The following is a 22,071-nucleotide window of genomic DNA, read 5'->3' as shown; positions in this document are numbered from 1 at the left end:
CCTGTGTAGATATGATTGAGTGTAACTTGTCTCTCTCCTGTGTAGATATGGATGAGTGTAACTGGTCTCTCATGTGTAGATATGGATGAGTGTAACTTGTCTCTCCTGTGTAGATATGGATGAGTGTAACTTGTCTCTCTCCTGTGTAGATATGGATGAGCGTAACTTCTCTCTCCTCTAGATGTGGATAAGTGTAGCTTCTATCTCTCCTCTCTAGATATGGATGAGTGTAACTTCTCTCTCCTCTGTAGATATGGATGAGTGTAACTTCTCTCTCTCCTGTGTAGATGTGGATGAGTGTAACTTCTCTCTCGCTTGTGTAGATGTGGATGAATGTGACTTCTCTCTCTCCTGTGTAGATATGGATGAGTGTAACTTGCCTCTCTCCTGTGTAGATGTGGATGAGTGTAACTTCTCTCTCCTCTAGATGTGGATGAGTGTAACTTCTCTCTCTCCTGTCTAGATATGGATGAGTGTAACTTCTCTCTCCTGTGTAGATATGGATGAGTGTAGCTTCTCTCTCCTCTCTAGATGTGGATGAGTGTAAAGTCTCTCTCCTCTAGATGTGGATGAGTGTAACTTCTCTCTCGCTTGTGTAGATGTGGATGAATGTGACTTCTCTCTCTCCTGTGTAGATGTGGATGAATGTGACTTTTCTCTCTCCTGTGTAGATGTGGATGAATGTGACTTCTCTCTCTCCTGTGTAGATATGGATGAGTGTAACTTGCCTCTCTCCTGTGTAGATGTGGATGAGTGTAACTTCTCTCTCCTCTAGATGTGGATGAGTGTGACTTGTCTCTCGCTTGTGTAGATATGGATGAATGTGACTTCTCTCTCTCCTGTCTAGATATGGATGAGTGTAACTTCTCTCTCCTGTGTAGATATGGATGAGTGTAGCTTCTCTCTCTCCTCTCTAGATGTGGATGAGTGTAACTTGTCTCTCTCCTGTGTAGATGTGGATGAGTGTAACTTCTCTCTCTCCTGTGTAGATATGGATGAGTGTAACTTGTCTCTCCTGTGTAGATATGGATGAGGGTAACTTGTCTCTCCTGTGTAGATATGGATGAGTAACGTGTCTCTCCTGTGTAGATATGGATGAGTGTAACTTGTCTCTCCTGTGTAGATATGGATGAGTGTAACTTGTCTCTCCTGTGTAGATATGGATGAGTAACGTGTCTCTCCTGTGTAGATATGGATGAGTGTAACTTGTCTCTCCTGTGTAGATATGGATGAGTGTGTGCAGGCTCCTAAGCCGTGTAACTTCCTCTGTAAGAACACAGAGGGAAGCTACCTCTGCTCCTGTCCCAGAGGATACATCCTGCAGGAGGACGGCAAGAGCTGCCGAGGTGAGACATGCACAGACACACACACAACAACACACACACACACACAGTCACAGTGCCAGCCTCACACACACAGTGTGTTCATTTCCGTGTATGTGGTGAGCAGAGATTGTGATCTGTTGCGTCTGGTAGGTCATGTGTTTATCAGTGTGTATGGTCAGTTTGGGGAGTTTATACAAACATAATTGGTCCATATTGCTCATTACCACTCTTGGCGACAGCTATGTTTACCCTAGGGCAGTATCTACACATGCTCACGCACACAGACATGCACAGACACACACACACTCACACACTCAGACACACATACACACTCACTCACTCACTCACACAGACACATACACACAAACACACTCAGACACACACATTCAGACACACGCACAAACTTTCCGCCTGGTTTCCACCATGTTTCCGGGGTCTGGTTCTGTGGCAGTTCATCAACAGGTCACTGACAGGAGAAGGACTGGAAACTAACTCTATACAGTTGTGGAGCTGGAATCTATCCTTTACTCTCTCTCTCTATCCCCCTCTCTCTCTATCCCCCTCTCTCTATCCCCCTCTCTCTCTATCCCTCTCTCTCTATCCCCCTCTCTCTATCCCCCTCTCTCTATCCCCCTCTCTCTCTATCCCCTCTCTCTCTCTATCCCCTCTCTCTCTATCCCCCTCTCTCTCTATCCCTCTCTCTCTCTATCCCCCTCTCTCTCTATCCCCTCTCTCTCTCTATCCCCCTCTCTCTCTATCCCCCTCTCTCTCTATCCCTCTCTCTCTCTATCCCCCTCTCTCTCTATCCCCATCTCTCTCTATCCCCATCTCTCTCTATCCCCTCTCTCTCTACCCCCCCCCCTCTCTCTATCCCTCTCTCTCTCTATCCCCCTCTCTCTCTATCCCCCTCTCTCTCTATCCCCCTCTCTCTATCCCCCTCTTTCTCTATCCCCCTCTCTCTCTATCCCCCGCTCTCTTTATCCCCCTCTCTCTCTCTCTATCCCCCTCTCTCTCTCTCTACCCCCCCTCTCTCTATCTCCCTCTCTCTCTATCCCCTCTCTCCCTGTCCCCCTCTCTCTATCCCCTCTCTCCCTGTCCCCCTCTCTCTATCCCCCTCTCTCTCCCTCTCTCTCTCTCTCTCCCCCTCCTCTCAGATCTGGATGAGTGTCAGAGCAAACAGCACAACTGTCAGTTCCTGTGTGTGAACACCATTGGAGGATTCACCTGCAAATGTCCTCCAGGCTTCACCCAGCACCATACTGCCTGCATAGGTAACACACACACACACACACACACAAACTCCTCCCTCCTCCACTCGACTAGGCTTTACAAACATAACCAAATGTAGCCACTTATCTTCCATCTCTCCCCATAAAAAGTCTCTTTAATGTTCTCCGTCTGCTATCACACATCAGATTGGGCTCAACTGAACTGTCGCCATGACAACTTAACAATGACTTGTTGTGGAATTTTGCAGTCTGTTGCCATGGTTACAACAGGGGTTTTCCATTCCGCACTTCAGCTCCCATGACTTTGTGGCTAGACAGCCTCCCTCCGTTCATTGGTCAATCAGCCAGTCAGTCTGTGGTGAATTATTTTTACCTAGCCCGAGTAACAAGGTTGGTGAAGGTTGCATATTTGAGACCATTCCATTGGTCCTGCACTGGCCAAGGTCAAACAGATGCACCCAGTCAGTCAGTCAGTCAGTCAGTAAATCAGTCGGTAAGTCACTCAGACAGTCTGTTGTTGACCAATGGTCTTTCTCTCTCTACCTCTCGCTCACCCCCCACTCTCCCCTCTCTCCTCCTCTCTTCTCCCGCTCTCCTTCCAGATAGTAATGTCTCTCTCTCTCTGTAGATAGTAATGAATGTCTCTCTCTCTGTAGATAGTAATGAGTGTCTCTCTCTCTGTAGATAGTAATGAATGTCTCTCTCTCTGTAGATAGGAATGAATGTCTCTCTCTCTCTGTAGATAGTAATGTCTCTCTCTCTCCGTAGATAGTAATGTCTCTCTCTCTCCGTAGATAGTAATGTCTCTCTCTCTCTCTGTAGATAGTAATGTCTCTCTCTCTCTGTAGATAGTAATGTCTCTCTCTCTCCGTAGATAGTAATGTCTCTCTCTCTCCGTAGATAGTAATGTCTCTCTCTCTCTCTGTAGATAGTAATGTCTCTCTCTCTCTGTAGATAGGAATGAATGTCTCTCTCTGTAGATAGTAATGTCTCTCTCTCTCTCTGTAGATAGTAATGAGTCTCTCTCTGTAGATAGTAATGAATGTCTCTCTCTCTGTAGATAGTAATGTCTCTCTCTCTGTAGATAGTAATGAGTGTCTCTCTCTCTCTGTAGATAGTAATGAGTGTCTCTCTCTCTCTGTAGATAGTAATGAATGTCTCTCTCTCTGTAGATAGTAGTGACTGTCTCTCTCTCTGTAGATATAAATTAGTGTATCTCTCTCTGTAGATAGTAATGAGTCTCTTTCTCTCTCTGTAGATAGTAATGAGTGTCTCTCTCTGTGTAGATAGTAATGTCTCTCTCTCTGTAAATAGTAATGAGTGTCTCTCTCTGTAGATAGTAACGAGTCTCTCTCTGTAGATAGTAATGTCTCTCTCTCTGTAGATAGTAATGAGTGTCTCTCTCTGTAGATAGTAATGAGTCTCTCTCTGTAGATAGTAATGAGTCTCTCTCTGTAGATAGTAATGAGTGTCTCTCTTTGTAGATAGTAATGAGTGTCTCTCTCTCTGTAGATAGTAATGAGTGTCTCTCTCTCTCTGTAGATAGTAATGAGTGTCTCTCTCTCTGTATATAGTAATGAGTGTCTCTCTCTCTCTGTAGATAGTAAAGAGTGTCTCTCTCTCTGTAGATAGTAATGAGTATCTCTCTCTGTAGATAATAATGTATCTCTCTCTGTGTAGATAGTAATGAATGTCTCTCTCTCTCTGTAGATCAGGGGTGTCAAAGTCAAATGGACGGAGGGCCAAATAAAAAAATCAGCTACAAGACGAGGGCCGGACTGTTCGAATGTTCATTGAAACATTTTTAAATTACGCATATAGTCTAGTGAACCTAATTGAACCTACTGAAAACCTAACAAATATATTACAATATGATCAGATAAATAAAGCAATATTTTCTTATGGCTCTGTCAGTAATCTTTAATTTTCAACAGACACAAAAGACAAATTTCCTTTATATAAATATCCCCATAACATGAACATTAAATGAAAGAAACCGGTATTCAAGGCACCATCAGTAGACTATATTTTCTATTTTAGCAAAAGTGGGCTAAATTTACTTCAAAGAAAAAACAATAATAGCAATTTTCTATCATCCACTCAACTGAAATATTTTTAAAATATAATTGGATTGAAATACAAAAAAATAAAGTGCAAAAATCTATTAATCAAAAACAACACTTTGTTTAAGGAGAAGTAACATGCAGTGAAAACAAATATTAAATTTTAACTTTTAAACTTGAACTGAGTAAAAACTCTAAATATGTGATTGCACAGTAATGTTCACTTGTTTGAGGTTGAGGGTGATACTTGGTGGTGTCCCATCTTTTCCACAAGTTCATCAATGTTCGGGGTAAGGCTCTGAGCTGAAGAAATCCTCAGAATTGAGTGGAGGTGTTCAGCAGTAAGTCGACTTCTGTGTGATGTTTTGTTCAGGTTCATCAAAGAAAACAGTTGTTCACACAGGTATGTGCTGCCAAACATAGACAACGTTTGAGCAGCCTGGATGCGCAGCTGGGGCATTGTGCCGGGGAGGAAACGGGCGAACTCCGCAGCACCCACTGCCGCATATTTTGCCCTCAGTGCATCATTGCATTGGAGGTCAATCAACTCCATTTGGAGGTTTGGTGGTGAGCTTTCCACGTCAACAGCAAATGGGTTACCGAGCAGTTCCAACCTGCTTTTTTGTGCTTCAAAGTCAGCAAATCGGCGTCGAAAGTCAGCGGCAAGCATACCTATTTTATCAGCCAACTGTGTGCTCGGGAACGCACTGGTAGAGAGCTTCTCTTTCATGGTCTGGCAGCTGGGAAAGTGGCTCAAATTTTCTTTCCGCATCTGCGTCTCCCACAGAGTCAGTTTGGTTTTAAATGCCTTCACTGTACTGTACATATCAGAGATGACACGATCCCGACCCTGCAGCTGCAAGTTTATTGCATTCAGATGACTCGTAATGTCACACAGAAAAGCCATTTCACACAGAAACATTTCGTCTCGGAGTTGTGTTGTGTCTTTCCCTTTGCTGTCCAAGAACAGACAAATCTCCTCACGAAGCTCGAAACATCTTTGAAGCACCTTTCCCTGGCTTAGCCATCGCACCTCTGTGTGATAAGGCAAATCACCATGCTCCGTTTCTAACTCCGTCAGAAATGCCTTGAACTGGCGGTGATTCAAACCTTTGGCTCTGATAAAGTTAACTGTGCGCGTGATGATGCTCATTACATGCTCCATTTTCAAGGCTTTACCGCACAACGCTTCCTGGTGTATGATACAATGATAAGCTGTCAGCTCACCTGTCGCGTTTTCCTCTTGCATCTTTTCCCGTATCTTCGCCACCAGTCCGCTCCTGTGTCCACACATCGCAGGTGCTCCGTCGGTTGTCAAACCCACGAGTTTTTCCCAAGGCAGCTCCATCTCATTTACACATCTTGACACCTCTTCATACAAATCATGCCCCGTAGTTGTGCCATGCATAGGACGTAAAGCCAAAAACTCCTCTGTCACGCTTAGGTTGGAGTCCACTCCGCGGATGAAAATTGACAACTGGGCAATGTCAGAAATGTCGGTGCTCTCATCCACAGCCAAGGAATATGCAATAAAATCTTTTCCCTTTTTCACAAGCTGCTCTTTTAGATTGATGGACAACTGGTCTACTCTCTCGGCAATGGTGTTTCTGCTCAGACTCACATTTAAAAAGAGTTGCCTTTTTTCTGGGCAAACTTCGTCACAAACTTTAATCATGCAGTTTTTGATGAAATCCCCCTCCGTAAATGGCCGGGCTGATTTAGCGATCTCTTCTGCCAAAATAAAACTGGCCTTGACAGTTGCGTCCGCGTGTGTGTCCGCGTGTTTCGTTTCATAATGTCGTCTCAGATTATACTCTTTCAGTACCGCCACACTTTCTCCACACAGAAGACACACAGGTTTTCCAGCTACCTTCGTGAACATATACTCCGACTCCCACCTTGTTTGAAACCCCCGGTTCTCAGTATCCACCTTCCGTTTTGCCATTTTTGATGGGTATCTGAAAGTTAATTTTACTGTGATGCTGACGACTGCTGTGCCAATAAATATTGAAATGAAGCAGCCTACTGCTCGGTGCGTCACCTTTGCATTGTGGGAAATGTAGTATTGGTGCGTGTAAAAGATCTGCGGGCTGCCGGCTTGCTGCGGGCCGGTTCTAATAATAAATCAAGATCATCCCAGGGGCCGTAAAAAACCTTCTTGCGGGCCGGATGTGGCCCGCGGGCCTTGACTCTGACATATGTGCTGTAGATAGTAATGAGTGTCTCTCTCTCTGTAGATAGTAATGAGTCTCTCTCGCTGTAGATAGTAATGAGTGTCTCTCTCTCTGTAGATAGTAATGAATGTCTCTCTCTCTCTCTGTAGATAATAATGAATGTGGGTCGGACCCTGCTCTGTGTGGCTCTAATGGTGTGTGTCAGAACAGCCCAGGCAGCTTCAACTGCGAGTGTACTAGAGGATTCTCAATGGACCCCAATGGACAGAGCTGTGAAGGTCAGCCAATCACTGCCTCTCTCGGGATCAGCTGACTCCATACCCCTAGGCACTTTATATGGATCTGAAATGATCACATAGGTATAGGCAATATGGCAATAACTCCACTATAAACAGGGATTTGGTAGAAACTTCACCGTTTTGCTTGTACCTATCCAGTACAGTTAGATAACTGGATGGCCACATAACTATTGTAATGCTGTGTGTGTGGGTGTTTGTTTGTGTGTGTATGTGGTTTCCCTGACAGATATGGATGAGTGTGATGGTAACCACCGTTGTCAACATGGCTGTCAGAACCTGGTGGGAGGGTACCGGTGTAGCTGTCCTCAGGGATACCTACAACATTATCAATGGAACCAGTGTGTCGGTGAGTGGTACAGACTCTCTCTCTCTTTCTCTCAATCCTTCTCCCCCCCTGTCTGTCTGTCTGTCTTCTGTCTTTCTCTCCCCCTGTCTGTCTGTCTCCTGTCTTTCTCTCCCCCCCTGTCTGTCTGTCTTCTGTCTCCCCCCCCTGTCTGTCTGTCTTCTGTCTTTCTGCCCCTCTGTATGTCTGTCTTCTGTCTTTCTCTCCCCATGCCTGTCTGTCTGTCTTCTGTCTTTCTCTCCCTTGTCTGTCTGTCTTCTGTCTTTCTCTCCCCTGTCTGTCTGTCTTCTGTCTTTCTCTCCCCCCCTGTCTGTCTGTCTTCTGTCTTCCCCCCCCCTGTCTGTCTTCTGTCTTTCTCCCCCTCTGTATGTCTGTCTTCTGTCTTTCTCCCCCCCCCTGTCTGTCTGTCTTCTGTCTTTCTCTCCCCCTGTCTGTCTGTCTTCTGTCTTTCTGCCCCTCTGTATGTCTGTCTTCTGTCTTTCTCTCCCCATGCCTGTCTGTCTGTCTTCTGTCTTTCTCTCCCCTGTCTGTCTGTCTTCTGTCTTTCTCTCCCCCCCTGTCTGTCTGTCTTCTGTCTTTCTCTCCCCGCCCTGTCTGTCTGTCTTCTGTCTTTCTCTCCCCCTGTCTGTCTGTCTTCTGTCTTTCTCTCCCCCTGTCTGTCTGTCTTTCTCTCCCCCCCTGTCTGTCTGTCTTCTGTCTTTCTCTCCCCCTGTCTGTCTGTCTTTCTCTCCCCCCCTGTCTGTCTGTCTTCTGTCTTTCTCTCCCCCCTTGTCTGTCTGTCTTCTGTCTTTCTCCCCCCCTGTCTGTCTGTCTTCTGTCTTTCTCTCTCCCCTTGTCTGTCTGTCTTCTGTCTTTCTCTCCCCATGTCTGTCTGTCTTCTGTCTTTCTCTCCCCCCTTGTCTGTCTGTCTTCTGTCTTTCTCCCCCCCTGTCTGTCTGTCTTCTGTCTTTCTCCCCCCCTGTCTGTCTGTCTGTCTTCTGTCTTTCTCTCCCCCCTTGTCTGTCTGTCTTCTGTCTTTCTCTCCCCATGTCTGTCTGTCTTCTGTCTTTCTCTCCCCCCTTGTCTGTCTGTCTTCTGTCTTTCTCTCTCCCTCAACATCAAATCTACATCCCTTTCCTGGAAGTTGAACTTGTTCCTCTCTAGATTACTGGAAGCGCTCCCTCCCTGAGTCACTGTCCTACATGAACACTGTTGTTATAACTGAGTCGCTGGCACTTTAACTTGACTCTACTGATGGGAATTACAGCATTGATATTCAGTGGCCTTTCCCAAAAAGAACACGGCCAATGTTTATCAGCTGAACCGGTACTACAGATGGTTTCCTCATTCCCTTCAAGAGTTTCTCAGTATTGTTTGTGTTCTCTGGCCGAGGTTTGACCCATATTTGACATCTGTTTGTTTTGTTGACTTCCTGTCTGTGTTGTTTGTTTCCTGTGGTCAGATGAGAACGAGTGCCAGAACACTCAGATCTGTGGGGGAGCGTCGTGCCATAACACCCTGGGGAGCTTCCGTTGCCTCTGTCCCACTGGGTTCAACTATGGAGACCAGGGGGGGTGCAGTGACATCAACGAGTGCTCCTCCTCCTCTAATCCATGTAACTACGGCTGTTCCAACACAGACGGAGGGTATCTCTGTGGCTGTCCACCTGGATACTACCGTGCTGGACAGGGGTGAGTGATTGAGACTGTGTGTGTGTGTGCGTGTGTGTGTGTGTGTGTGTGTGTGTGTGTGTGTGTGTGTGTGTGTGTGTGTGTGTGTGTGTGTGTGTGTGTGTGTGTGTGTGTGTGTGTGTGTGTGTGTGTGTGTGTGTGTGTGTGTGTGTGTGTGTGTTTGGAGCAATATCATTATCAATTTTGATGGATAGACAGGTTTGTTGTTTAGCAACAAAACCAACACGTGCGTAGCTATGGGACAAAACAGACAGGGTTGGCTTAGATTGTTGACAACATGTAAACTACATTTTGTCTCCGATATTTATTGAAAACATATATAAATGTGCACAATGTCTCTCAAATACATCGTTACAGTTGTTGGTTAGCTAGCTAGCGAATTTTAGCCATATTAGCATTGTAATAAAATCAGTCAAAACCCCTAAAAAAGACATGGTATCAAGAACAAGATGAAACTAGCTGAAACGAGTCACTTTATTGTCATTGTTGGTAGCTATCTGGCCATCCACAATCACAACATTGAAGTGTGCACATTGTTTTGGTGATGTTGTCAGCTAGCCCATGTATAGGCAAGATGGTGTTTGGGTATGATTTTATGCCCTGTGTGTGTGTGATTGACTCCTTTCTGTGTGTTCCAGGCACTGTGTGTCAGGCGTGGGCTTTGGTAGTGGTGTGAGTCTGGGCCAGGGAGGAGGAGGAGGAGGAGGAGGAGGAGGAGGAGGAGGAGGAGGAGGAGGAGGAGGAGGAGGAGGAGGAGGAGGAGGAGGAGGAGGGGCAGCAGAGGTGGGTGACAACGATCTGTCTCCTGAGGCCTGCTACGAGTGTAAGATCAACGGTTACCCCAAGAAGGGGCGCAAACGCCGCGACACCAACTCAACGCTGGAGCAACCTCTGGACAATGCACAGGTAATGTCTGTCTTGGTCTGGTGGCCCCTAGAATGGTCATGCTATCATGTCTTGCCTGCTCTTCACTGAATCCGTAGTACATATTAACTGTGTGGTCCTGTGTTGTGTCATCAGGATCCGGAGTGTTGAGTGTTGTCAGTGTTTACATAATCCACCTACTACATGGTCCTGTGTCCTCAGCATCAGGAGACAGTGAACCTGGACAGTGTTACACATCATATATCTGTATAATACTGTATGTAACCTGTCCTGTGTCCTCAGCATCAGGAGACAGTGAACCTGGACAGTGTTACACATCATATATCTGTATAATACTGTATGTAACCTGTCCTGTGTCCTCAGCATCAGGAGACAGTGAGTCTGGACAGTGTTACACATCATATATCTGTATAATACTGTATGTAACCTGTCCTGTGTCCTCAGCATCAGGAGACAGTGAGCCTGGACAGTGTTACACATCATATATCTGTATAATACTGTATGTAACCTGTCCTGTGTCCTCAGCATCAGGAGACAGTGAGCCTGGACAGTGTTACACATCATATATCTGTATAATACTGTATGTAACCTGTCTTGTGTCCTCAGCATCAGGAGACAGTGAGTCTGGAGAGTGTGGACATTGAGGACACCCTGCTGTTCAACCTGAACATGTCTGGCCTGTCCAGCCGAGACCACATCCTGGAGTTCACCCCGGCCCTGTCCACGCTCAACAACCACGTGCGCTACTCCATCGACTACGGCAACGAACTGGGCTACTTCAAGATCAGCCAGAGGGAGGGGCTTAGCTACCTGCACCTGTCCAAGAGGAAGTCCCTCCCCCCTGGAGCCTACTTCCTGCAGATCAGTAGCGTGGCCGTGTACAGGAAGAAGGAGCTGGCAGCGCTGGAGGACAGCAACGATAAAGACTACCTCACAGGCCAGCTGGGAGACACACTCACCATGAGGGTGCAGATAGTCCTGCATTAACCTACACTACAGGACTGACTGGGGTGGCTGGTCTGGGCTGGGTGGGGAGTGTATGCCTGTAAACACTGGTCTAGGAACAGATTCATTTACCCTTGATCCATATCTCAACCATTAGGATGGGGAGAGAAGATCTGACCCTGGGTCAGTGGTTATGGGCAACTTCTACCTACTCTGAGAGAGAGCTTGGGACAATCTCAACGCCAAAGAGACTAATGGGTGGGTGGGGGGAGGGGGGATTGCGATGTTTGATTCCCAAAGATGATTCTACATATCATAGATACAACCTTTAGTGCTACAGTGTAGGCCTAACCCACTGGCTACAGTATGGCTGGCTGTCTGAAGAAAGGCTTAGAGAATGAGAATGACATGGAGGGAAGACATGACAATGACACAACAATAACCACTCTAAACTGCTCTGTGCAGGAAGCTCTGGTTGGAATGTTTTTTTTTATGAAAAAGGTTTATATGAAATAGGTTTTGTATGATGATATGTGGAATCTGCCACCCTTTTGTGGGACATGTAAGGCAAATGCCATATCCACCCATAGCCCCTACCCCCAAGACCATGAGGGTAGCTAGGGAGTATGGGGTAGGAGGTAGGGGCTAGCGGTGGATTTGGACTGAGTAGCAGAGTGCAGAAGCCACTGATGCTGAGTGTTCACAGCTTGGCAGAGGTGGAAGTGAAAGGCAGCGTTCAGATTCTCCACCCTTCTCCCTGAAGTGTGCACTTGCTCACTCCCCCTTCATGGTTCACAAAGCATTGGCTGCTAAGGAGAGTTTCCACCATATTAGGTAAACCAGTCCATGCCTTTCAAATCCCTGAGGGGAGAAGGGTAGGGAATCGAAGCGTAGCTAAAGTCTTTAGCTAGAAGGACCCCTCTTCCTCATCATAACTATGCTTCTTCATCTTCCCCACTGACTAGACTTCAGCATTACACATATTTACTGGTGCTAGTAACAAATCCACATAGACTTATGAATGCACTGTAATACTCAACACACAGTAGCTGTCTGTCTACTGTCCTTTTAATAAGATGTCAGACGTCTTCTCTTCAACCAAAACCAAAGTAACAGCCTGTCTGCTCTCTATACCACATGTAAATGAAGTGTGTTTATACTGTAATCAATGCCATGTTTAGAATGTTAATCTATGAAGCCTTTTGTAAACTAGAGAACGCCCCTGAGAGGAGGGGGTGTAATGGTGCTTATAATGACCTACTACTTCCTTTGATAAACTGTATACACACACACATTAAAAACACACACACTCGCACACACAACACAAATACACACACACGCCCTCAAACACACTCAAAACATACACCGTTCTGATGATGCCAAACCTGTGCCTTCATGATTATGCACTGAGGTCGACGCGGCCACACACTTTTTGCTCGTACAATCAGTGCTCCGTAGCGAAGTCAATCAGACCAGCCGCAGACTCATCCGTCTGTCGCTCTGTCACATCAGTGCTCGGTAGCGAAGTCAATCAGACCAGCCGCAGACTCATCCGTCTGTCGCTCTGTCACATCAGTGCTCAGTAGCGAAGTCAATCAGACCAGCCGCAGACTCATCCGTCTGTCGCTCTGTCACATCAGTGCTCCGTAGCGAAGTCAATCAGACCAGCCGCAGACTCATCCGTCTGTCGCTCTGTCACATCAGTGCTCCGTAGCGAAGTCAATCAGACCAGCCGCAGACTCATCCGTCTGTCGCTCTGTCACATCAGTGAGGGTTTAGTTGTAAAGTCACAATAAAAACTTGTTTTTTTGTTTAAAAGGTTTCATTGTTGTCCCTGTCTCCCTACTTCACTTCCTCTCTTTGCAGATTATGCTATTTATGGGATGTATTTTAACCACTTTAAGGGCCAAAATCCCAGACACAGATTAAGCCTAATCCTGGACTAAAAAGCACTTTTAATGCACATTCATTGACCAATATTTTTAGTGTATGCTTAAATTACATTTCTCATTTAGCAGATGCAATCACCTTGCTCTAGGATACAGACATGGTTGAATTTATTTTTTCACCTAGTCCACTCAGAGATTTGAACCATTGATTAACCTTTCGTTTACTGGCCCAATGCTCTTAACCGCTAGGCTACCTGCTGCCCTAAGAGTCTACCTTTCCTTGGTTCCTTTCATTACTGACAGCTGAAAGGACTGGTGAATTCTCCTCTCCACAATGCTTCCTGCTTCTAGCTAGCATCATCTCTGCCTAATGAAAGGATGAGGGAAGGAAGCTATTGTAATTCCAGAGACGATATAAAACGAAGACTACTGAACCACAGCCACCATATCCAGTTCAACACAACCCAATGACTGCATCTAGAAGGCAAGGGTCCCGTTCCCCTTCTCAGACATTGCATGCATCAACCAATGGTTGCGTGCCACGTCACCGACAGTGCTATAACGTGGTTAGCTGAGACATAAAATACCTATCCAGGCATTGTAAGATCTGGCATGCATCTGCAAGTTAGTCAGCCTGGAACTCTACCCATTTCTCAGTGAAACTCCTCCCTGGTGTGGTTCACATTAGCCTTCTGATTCTACAGTTAACAGATCTAACATGTAACAAACAGTACAGTGGAATGTTTTGGTTGCCGACATGCTGCCCAAATATGAGCCTATGTGAAGGGTTTGGTCCCTAAGACAGGGAAACTCCCTCGAACTATGAAAATAAATGGTTTAACAGCATCACTTAGTGGTCATTCAGGGTACAGACTTACATAGAATTCTATCCAAAGCCGATATACATAAGTGGGCATAGCCGACATTTTCATATAGGTTTCCCCAATTGGAATTGAACCTGCAACACTGGCATCTCTAGAACCATGCTCTTGCAAACCGAGCCACACAGACAAGAAAATCAGTGATGTTTCATTGCCATAAATGGCCAAATAAGCAGGCATAGACAGTGAAGCAAAGGGATAATAACAATCTTTAATGTAATTATTGTACAACCTCATAACATGTAACAGAACTAAACTAATAAGCTGGTTTATTTACAACGTTGATGTATCAGTTGCTGCCTGTGGAGCCAAATCCTCCAGCCCCACGCTCGGTCTCATCCAGAGTCTGAAACACAGAGGGAAGACACGGTTAATACTACAACACTGGAGCGAAGGGTATTTTAGTGACTTTCTATGCGAATGAGCCCAGTTTTCCCAAACACAGATTTAGCCTAGTCCAGGACAAAAAGTATGTTCAATGGAAATTGTTAAAGTGAAGAGGTTAAGTCCAGGACGATCAGAGTCGAGAAAAACAGCCCTAAGGGCTGAAGGCTCATTCTCACAGAAATAAGATGCACTTAAAATCAACATTTCAGTCTCAAGTTTAAATGAAATGAGACTGCTTGACAAGGTGTGTCCATTTAAGGTTTGTGTGAAATGGATCGTAAAGCTGTGATCAGCAATTCACTACTAGGTCTGCGCTTGTATGGTAATACTATAAATGGTCATATTCAGTCTATAGAGAAGCGTGAAGTACCTTTAGCTCCTGTAGGTCTGGGTAGCAGATCCTCTCGCACACCAGCTGAGCCACACGGTCCCCTTTTTTCACTGGGACACAGAAAGAAACACCATCACTCCACAGGTCACCCAGTTTCCCAACACTACAATGTTTCACTGGAAAACAGATCTCAATGTGAAATGCATTTGGATTGAGCAATCAGTAAAACAAGTTATTTCAGTTTCTGATGAGGCATTTAAGTTATTTTTTTCAAAGAGCAAAGGGTATATAATTAACGTAAAAGTAAAAAAAATAATAATAATGGATGTACCAATTGCAGATGGTCCCTTTAAACATGGATACAAAGTGCTTTCAATGCTTTGAGTTTGGAAAGGTGGTATGTGAATATGTGAATGATTAATTATTATTTTTAAAGCTCACCGTCAAAGGTTTCCTTGCTGAAGTTGAACAGCACCACCCCCACATTACCTCTATAGTCCTCATCCACTACTCCAGCTGGGGGGAGACAGGCACTCCAGTTAGCCTAGCTGTCATGAATGTACCCTGTCAGTTCTATGTTCTAGACTCTGGTTAGAACAGCCAAAGAGTGACTTGGGTTCATGAAATCTCCATCAGAATTATGGTTACCACTTTCCTGCCATTTTTATAACCCTATAACCCATCTCTTAGGAAAAATGTTACATTCATATCTGAAGGTCAAAAAGTAAACTCACCCCCAACATCGATGAAGTGTTTTGCAGCCAGGCCAGACCGTGGTGCTGTGAAAAAAGAGAAATACATCAAATATGACTAAACTCCTTAACTTTTTATGCTGGAGAAAAGTGAAGGGGAGATGAGAAAGAGGGGTTGAACGAGATGAGTCTGAAAGCAGTCTCCATTGACCGTGTTGGAGCATCACATATGTGATGCATTGTGGGTAAATTGTGACTGACTGATCTACCAATAACAATGAGAAGTTATTTATGTTGCAAGGTGATTTGTCAGTAGACAGTCAGTCGCCTGCACTTTCAGTTGCAATGAGGGGGTTTGATTAATCTTGCCCGGATGCCTGTGTAGGCATGTATTGCACCAGCTGAAAGTTGATTGCATTAGATTTGGAACTGGGCTGCCTCCCAGGCGTCCCGCTCTGGCTGACTGCAATGTTTGCTCAAAACAAAAGTGACATAATTAAGCATGTAGTAATTAGTAGGATTCTGTGTTGCCATGCAAAAGTGATCGCTTTCTGCCTTCCCAATGAAAAGTAGTTTGAATTTTTTAACATATATTTTATGTAAAAGAGATGTAAGTTTCTGGTTCAACCCAGGTCAAAGTAAAATAACTCCCTCACTGTCAAGTCAAACAATACCCAGAGAGACCTACCCCCACATACCCGTAGGCCAGGGTGCAATTAAATGTTTTCTTTAAAAACATTTAAGTTTGTGTCCTGGTACCCTACTCACCCACTCTGCCATAGCAGCCTGAAGGAACTGCTATCTGGATGTCAGTCTTCACGATAGCCTTGTCCATAGGACCAATACTGTAGTCATAGGCACTGTTAGAAAAAACATCAACAGGTGGCTTACAGTCACTAACTTACAAAGGCAGTGACCTACATCTAACTCCCCTTCCATCCAATCGTTAGTAGGAGGAGCAGGCTAGCACTACCGTTAGCCAACTTTTCTCCTGTTAAAGTTGGTCGTATAAACATGAAGCAAGACTAGGCTACCTAGTTAGGTAGCTTGATATGAAGACAACATTATGCATGGTCGTTTGCTAACTACAGTTTTACTTTTGATTGATAGCAGAAAAATAAAAGCCACATGCAGGGTACACTCACTGCAACGTTTTGAATTCAAGTAACGTTATCTTGCTTATGTGAATATCAAGCTAGCTAAGTAAATACAAGCCAGTAAAATGTACAGCGTTCAAATCACTTCCAGTGACCATGTCCCGGACTCTGACCCACCTGAACAGGTCGTAGCCTGCAGCTTTAGCAGAGCCCCGGGTAGGAGCAGTGGCATGTTCAGACAACTTGGAGAACTTCAGCACCGATATCACATTCTCTGCCACTGCATGTGGCTTTGTCCTCTTCAGTGGAGAAACTTCTGCGGCGTCTATCACTTCTGAGCAAGGCATGTTTACAAAGTTTGTGGTAAGAAAGTTGAGTTAATTCCAAAATAATAAGATGGCTATGGTTAGTTTAACGTTAGCTAACTAGTTAAAATATGGCTTGAGTTGTTGCTACTTCTCTGAATCGTATTAGGAAGCACACATTCCCGCCAATTTCAATTGAATCTGCCTCGCCGTCGTTGAAAAAAATTTGAAAATCTCGCGAGAGTTCTGACAATTTGACGAGCTGTGAGCTGAATGACAGGAAAGCTTTAGTTTACTAATCCTTGAATGATGCATCTTGATTTCGGTAAAATACTCGACTACAAATCTGACAACAGTACAATTACCGGTACCTACAAATGTATTGACTACACATCATGTTAATACTAAAGTTGATAATACAACAACCAGTTAGCATAGCAAAGTAGCTAGCTGCTAGTGCTAGCAAACATGAGCTATTACTGAAAAGCAATGTAGCTAGCCAACGAGCTACCTGCATTCTCGCATCCTTTTCTCCTGGCCAGAGTGGGAGAATGCAGATAAAATGTTCTGTGTGAGAGTACTGAAGACTGGGCAGCGATAATCGAAGAACAACACCGCCAGTAGAGCCTCTGCTTTGCAACGAAGTGCTCCATCTTGTTAAAGATACAGTCCTCCCCGGCTGCGGCATCAGCTACAGCGCCTTCAGAAAGTATTCATACCCCTTGACTTATTCCACATGTTGTGTTACAGACCGAATTAGAAATTGATTTTAAAAAAAATCTCACCCATCTATACACTATCCCATAACTACAAAGTGAAAATGTTTTTATACATTTTTGCTAATGTATTGACAATTAAATACAGGCCGAGTGAGTATTGGTTGCTGTTAACATACAATACATATATTTGATTATAAACTGGATTAAACACACAGTCCTAATGAGAGGTGTGTGGGTGTTTGAAGTTTTCAACAAGCATGTCTATTCTGGGTTACATTTTTGACAGTGCAACCCTGAGGTCATGCTCAGCATTGAGTCTGTATCTGTACTTGTTTTTTAAGTATGCCAGGGTTGAGAACCCTGACTCGCATAGGTATGTGGTGCCAAACTAGCTTAGAACATCTACTGCTTTCAGTCTAGACAGGAGACTGCTTCCTGCTGTAGATGAGCAACCCAGAACTGAATGTTTGCCTCAAAAAGCATCTTGCTTCAATTAGTTTATTCCAGAATACAAATTTTGTATTTTACTAGCAACAGTTCCAACCTAAACTCAATTAACAATATTTCTAGAGTAATATGTACAGTATAGTAGGCCTGATAATGTTTAATCTTCACCTGTACTGTTTCTTAGGGTTGCACTATCAGTAGCTAGCTAGCTTGCTTTGGCTAATGTTAGCTAGCTATTAGCTGAAAACAAGGGGATTGTTTGAAAGAGAAACTCACATCTACTACTATGAGAGATAGCACTCCCTTATTTCTGCTTATCATCATCACCTGTTATAAAATGACAACAATGCCGTGCTAATTGACTTACTTTTCCACTGTCGAAGCACTGTTTCCTGACGCATTCTGCCCTGTTCTGGGTTTACCGTCATGCTGTGGGTGTTTGGTCAAGACCTGTCGTTTTAATTAGTTCGTTTTGAACATTACTAAGCACTTCCCTGCACAAAACACATTTTGGGCGCTCCTCGTTATTTATCAAAGTTTGTATTAAACCAAGCTAGAGAAACGCATCGCTGTATTTTCGTTTCATGACGATTGAGTTCGTCAGAATTTGTGGCTAGTTTGAGTCCATTTGATGATGGCGAGTGGGAATGACATGTTGACAGGCTGTCAGGTTAGAAAGGCTACGAGTTTCAAAACACTTGCAAGTGAAAATTTCAAGTGTCAAATGTCATTTTTTGTACACATGATTTTTTCACATGTCCAGTGTGTGGTTTGATTTGATCGCCTGTTATGGGCATTTTTACACGCGTTCTTCACATCTGTCCAGAGGGCATTTACAGGTGATTAGAACGTTTGAATATTGTAATTTCAGACGCGTGAAATTGTGCCACGGCTTTGGAACGAACGAAGCCAGGCCAAGAGAACGCTAGGCGGAAATGGAGTCCCTAGAGAAAGAACGAGATGGGTGTCAGGAGTGGGGCAGCAGTATTATCATAAGGAGACGTATACTTGGAAACGGGAGGATGAATGGAGGGAAGAAGGGTGTAAGCTTGAGTCGGATAAAAATGGTGGAAAAAAGGGAGATGGTTTGTTAAAGTAGAATGGTAGAAAGTGTAAGCAGATGGAGCTGGAGAAATTGAAGTGAATGAGGGTGAAGTTATCCAGAGACCGAGGTATGCTCCCAGAATCAGGAAAAACACACGTCTGTGAGACAGTGTTGCCAACTCCTCAGTAAGGAAAGTAGCTATTGGCTGTCCTAAAGTAGCTAGAAGTCGCTAAATGACGTCATCACCAAATTTGCATAATTGGTCATGTAATTGTGAAGGAGAGAGGAATAATGTGTGGGAGAGACAAAAAGTGAGTAAAAAAACTAAATATGTTTAGAACTACAAATTAACTTTCTTCTGTCGATTCTTGTTTTTTGTAATGTCCCAATTCCAACCCTCCTCCTTTATCTGGGCTTGGGACCGGCAAAAGCGACCTAAAAGATACACTCTGGCAGAGTTACTTAGTTTTTTATTTTTCTTAATTTGGTTTGGTTTTTAACCGTATGGTCCACTTAGGAGCCTACAACAAGTCACAGTAAAACATGAACATCTTTAACCATTCCATAAAAATTTAAAAAAGTTTTGTATACAATCAACATTAACAATCTAAATGGACCAAAAAGAGACAATAGAAAAAACTGTTAATGGCAATGTGAGAAAATGATGGTAACTAGTCTGGCCCTAATTCAGGTTTTTAATTTTTTTAATGTAACCCAGTGCGGGATCAGTCAGCGGCAGCTTCCAGCATGCGCGATTCATTTGCAGTCTGGATGCAGAGGGGTGAACAGCTCCTGCTCTGACTGCATCTGGGAGGAACCGCTGCGCGAGGACTGTGGGTGCTTTGGGACGGGGGTGGGGCCCACGGCAGCACCCGCTCCTCGTTGAGAAGAGTAAGAACGATAAGTGGCTTTCATGTCAGAGTCTCAAATAACACCAGAAAAAGTCGCTAGATTTGTTGCTAGTCGCTTTTTTGAAAAATGTGACGCTAGAGGGGTCTGAATACTCGCTAAATATAGCTACAAAGTCGCTAAGTTGGCAACACTGCTGTGACAGTAGGAGTGAAGTTTATTGAAAAAGTGGACTCTTGCCCTTTGGCTGATCCATTTGTGGTTGCGCGGTGTGAAAAAAAGAGTTGGGTCATGTGGAATCAGTGAGGGTAACCAGAAGTGGTCTAGTGATAAGTGTGTTTCTGTTGGGTAGAGGGAGAATGCGCTCGGACTAAAACGAATGGTGGCAAGAAAAGTTCATTTTTTGTTCTCAAGAAAAGGGCACCAATGTGATAAACTGGGGTAGCATTAAATATAACAGTTGACCAGCTGGGGGATAAGATTTCCAGTGTATCTGATGTTAGTCGTTTGATGCGGAAAGAGTGGGGAAACAGAAGATACATTGTGTCTGTTCTTTTGAGTTTTGATGTTGAATCTTTGCCCGACAAAGTGAAGTTAGGATTTGTTATCCTGTATGTGCCGAAAACATTACGATGTTACGGGTGTCAAGCTTATGGGCATGTGGCAGCAGTGTGTAGGAGGGAGGGTTCAAGGTGTGAGAAATGTTCAGAAGGGCATGAGACAAAGGAATGCGTACTATTGGGGAATGTGTTAATTGTAGGGGTACCCATGGAGCTGGGGATCAGAAATGTCCCGAGCGAGAGAGGCAGGTTGAGGTTTCCAGGTTCAAGTAGAGCCATACCAGTACAGAGTAAGATTGGATTTTTAGCATTTATAAAAATGGTTACCAATTGTACTGCAGGGATGGATCGGAAGTCACGTTTGTGGTGGCAGCTGCAGAGAGGTATTTGGGTGTGCGACACTTGACATCAGAAGAGTTACAAGATGTGTTAGGTGGCGATGTCCCATTCTTTCAGGATAATGGCATGAGGTAGGAATAAATACATTTAATTAGTGGAGTAGGGTAGTGTTCATTTTTATTTTATATAATTTTGAAATTAGTGAGTAGTGTTAGATGGTAGGGTATTTATTTAGTACATTTTTCAAGCAAAGAATAAGGGTGTTGTACTACAGTCTAGTGGGTGGCGGTAATGCAACAAATTGGATGCAAACCGCCGTTAAACCTCAGAAGAAGAAGAAATTGTGCCTTTGCACACGTTCTGAACGTCTGTGTAGTAACAGGTACATTTCATGTGTCTGAAAGTAGCACATTGAGTTTGACTTCCGGCATGTTGCGATGAATCGCTTTCCCAGGTAGGGAGGAGATGTTTCTAAATATGGATCAAATTGTTACAATTAGTAATTTACAGAATGCAAGGCGTTGGTGAGAAACATTTAGGGAGAAATTAAAACTACTTTTTCCACATAGCATTACAACTACAAAGCTGACGCTGGCTAGCTAGCTTATTTTCATTGAAATAGCATGGCTAGTTAGCTAGCTAGCAATAGTATTTTGTCTAGCCTGGAATATGGACAATATACCACGGATAAGGGCTGTTATGCTCAATGCGGAGTGCCTGGATACAGCCCTTAGCCGTGGTATATTGGCCATATACCACAAACCCCCAAGGTGCCTTATTGCTATATAACTGGTTACCAACGTAATTACAACAGTAAACAAGTAATATTGACTCACCCGTAGTATACGGTCTGATATACCATGGCTTGCTATCTGTCTCATGTTGTACCGATCATCAACATGAACAAGATTGAATTCTGTTGAATTGGCAACTGACTAAATTCTTGTTAAGAAGATGTTGCTGTTCAGAATGACATGTTTATGACTGTTGATGTTCACAGGAATCTCCAAATACTATGTTGAATGAGCACCGCGGATGAAAGAGGGGGAGGAAAATATACAACTTCCTTCTACCACACCTTCACCAAGTCATACAATGTTTGCTTCATGAACAATTGTTACATCAGAAATAAATACAAAATTATTTTAGTTTATTCTGTTTCTGTTTTTTATGCTGGATGTGAGTAATTTAGCAAGTCCATAGTATAATGTATTGTTTTGAAACTTTTATTTAAATATATATTCAGTCAAAACTCACTTTTTGCTAAAGTAATGTGTTTTCTACTGTTACTTTTTACATACTGATACAGTCTCATTAGTTTTGAGCTAGACTATGATTGGGTAATGTCTACTGTAAATGTCTACTACCCTTTTTTTAAATGTTTATGATTGAAATTAGCACAGTTTTTTAATAGTTTGTTTCTACTGTCTGGTGAGGAAGTGGGCAATATGGATACATTGGAGGAGGAAGGGAGAGTTAATGACAAATCAGAACTTGGACAATGTCAGGGAATAAATAGGTAAATGTCCAGCCTATCAATGACAAAATAAACAGGTTCAGAGGTAGCTGTCATGTCTTTGGCATCATTAAAGTTAAC

The 22,071-nt window shown here is 43.9% G+C and overlaps 2 protein-coding genes and 1 long non-coding RNA gene across 4 annotated transcripts in view; 2 read left to right on the top strand and 1 right to left on the bottom strand.

Moving 5' to 3' along the window:
- The window catches only part of LOC139403872 (fibrillin-1-like), a 128,668-nt gene extending 115,912 nt beyond the window's left edge, over window positions 1–12,756 (top strand). Inside the window, exons 60-66 of the mRNA XM_071147050.1 lie at window positions 1,224–1,346; window positions 2,480–2,596; window positions 6,941–7,069; window positions 7,317–7,436; window positions 8,875–9,103; window positions 9,742–10,009; window positions 10,595–12,756. Coding sequence (XP_071003151.1) covers window positions 1,224–1,346; window positions 2,480–2,596; window positions 6,941–7,069; window positions 7,317–7,436; window positions 8,875–9,103; window positions 9,742–10,009; window positions 10,595–10,975 — 1,367 coding nt within the window. The 3' untranslated portion in view covers window positions 10,976–12,756. The remainder of the gene's footprint in view (window positions 1–1,223; window positions 1,347–2,479; window positions 2,597–6,940; window positions 7,070–7,316; window positions 7,437–8,874; window positions 9,104–9,741; window positions 10,010–10,594) is intronic.
- Window positions 12,757–13,894: 1,138 nt separating this feature from the next.
- Window positions 13,895–18,308, bottom strand: LOC139403869 (deoxyuridine 5'-triphosphate nucleotidohydrolase-like). 2 transcript variants are annotated; one of them, XM_071147049.1, is made up of 7 exons: window positions 18,049–18,308; window positions 16,388–16,544; window positions 15,882–15,973; window positions 15,156–15,200; window positions 14,863–14,937; window positions 14,461–14,531; window positions 13,895–14,049 (listed from the first exon to the last, which is right to left on the bottom strand). In XM_071147049.1, exons 1-7 carry the CDS (start codon window positions 18,107–18,109, stop codon window positions 13,993–13,995), a joined length of 558 nt encoding a protein of 185 aa, XP_071003150.1. In that variant the 5' UTR covers window positions 18,110–18,308; the 3' UTR covers window positions 13,895–13,992. The 2 variants fall into 2 exon arrangements, with proteins under 2 accessions (XP_071003150.1, XP_071003149.1); XM_071147048.1 differs by lacking the exon at window positions 18,049–18,308 and adding an exon at window positions 17,027–17,225.
- On the top strand, window positions 16,448–21,613 carry LOC139403871 (uncharacterized). Its single transcript, XR_011633799.1, has 3 exons — window positions 16,448–16,573; window positions 19,445–19,617; window positions 21,475–21,613. It is a non-coding gene; the product is annotated as an uncharacterized lncRNA (long non-coding RNA).
- Window positions 21,614–22,071: the final 458 nt, after the last annotated feature.

Source organism: Oncorhynchus clarkii, unplaced genomic scaffold, assembly GCF_045791955.1.
Source record: "Oncorhynchus clarkii lewisi isolate Uvic-CL-2024 unplaced genomic scaffold, UVic_Ocla_1.0 unplaced_contig_3708_pilon_pilon, whole genome shotgun sequence".
Taxonomy (NCBI): Eukaryota; Metazoa; Chordata; class Actinopteri; order Salmoniformes; family Salmonidae; genus Oncorhynchus; species Oncorhynchus clarkii.
Note: the sequence above shows the minus strand (reverse complement) of the source record. Positions and strands in the feature narration are given on the sequence as shown.

Coding starts and splice junctions, on each gene's coding strand:
- LOC139403869 (XM_071147048.1), bottom strand. CDS start 17,168: ATGGAGCACTTCGTTGCAAAGCAGAGGCTCTACTGGCGGTGTTGTTCT. Junction 16,545..17,026: donor AAAAGGATGCGAGAATGCAG/GTAGCTCGTTGG, acceptor TGCCTTGCTCAG/AAGTGATAGACGCCGCAGAA. Junction 14,050..14,460: donor CAGACCTACAGGAGCTAAAG/GTACTTCACGCT, acceptor TCTGTGTTTCAG/ACTCTGGATGAGACCGAGCG.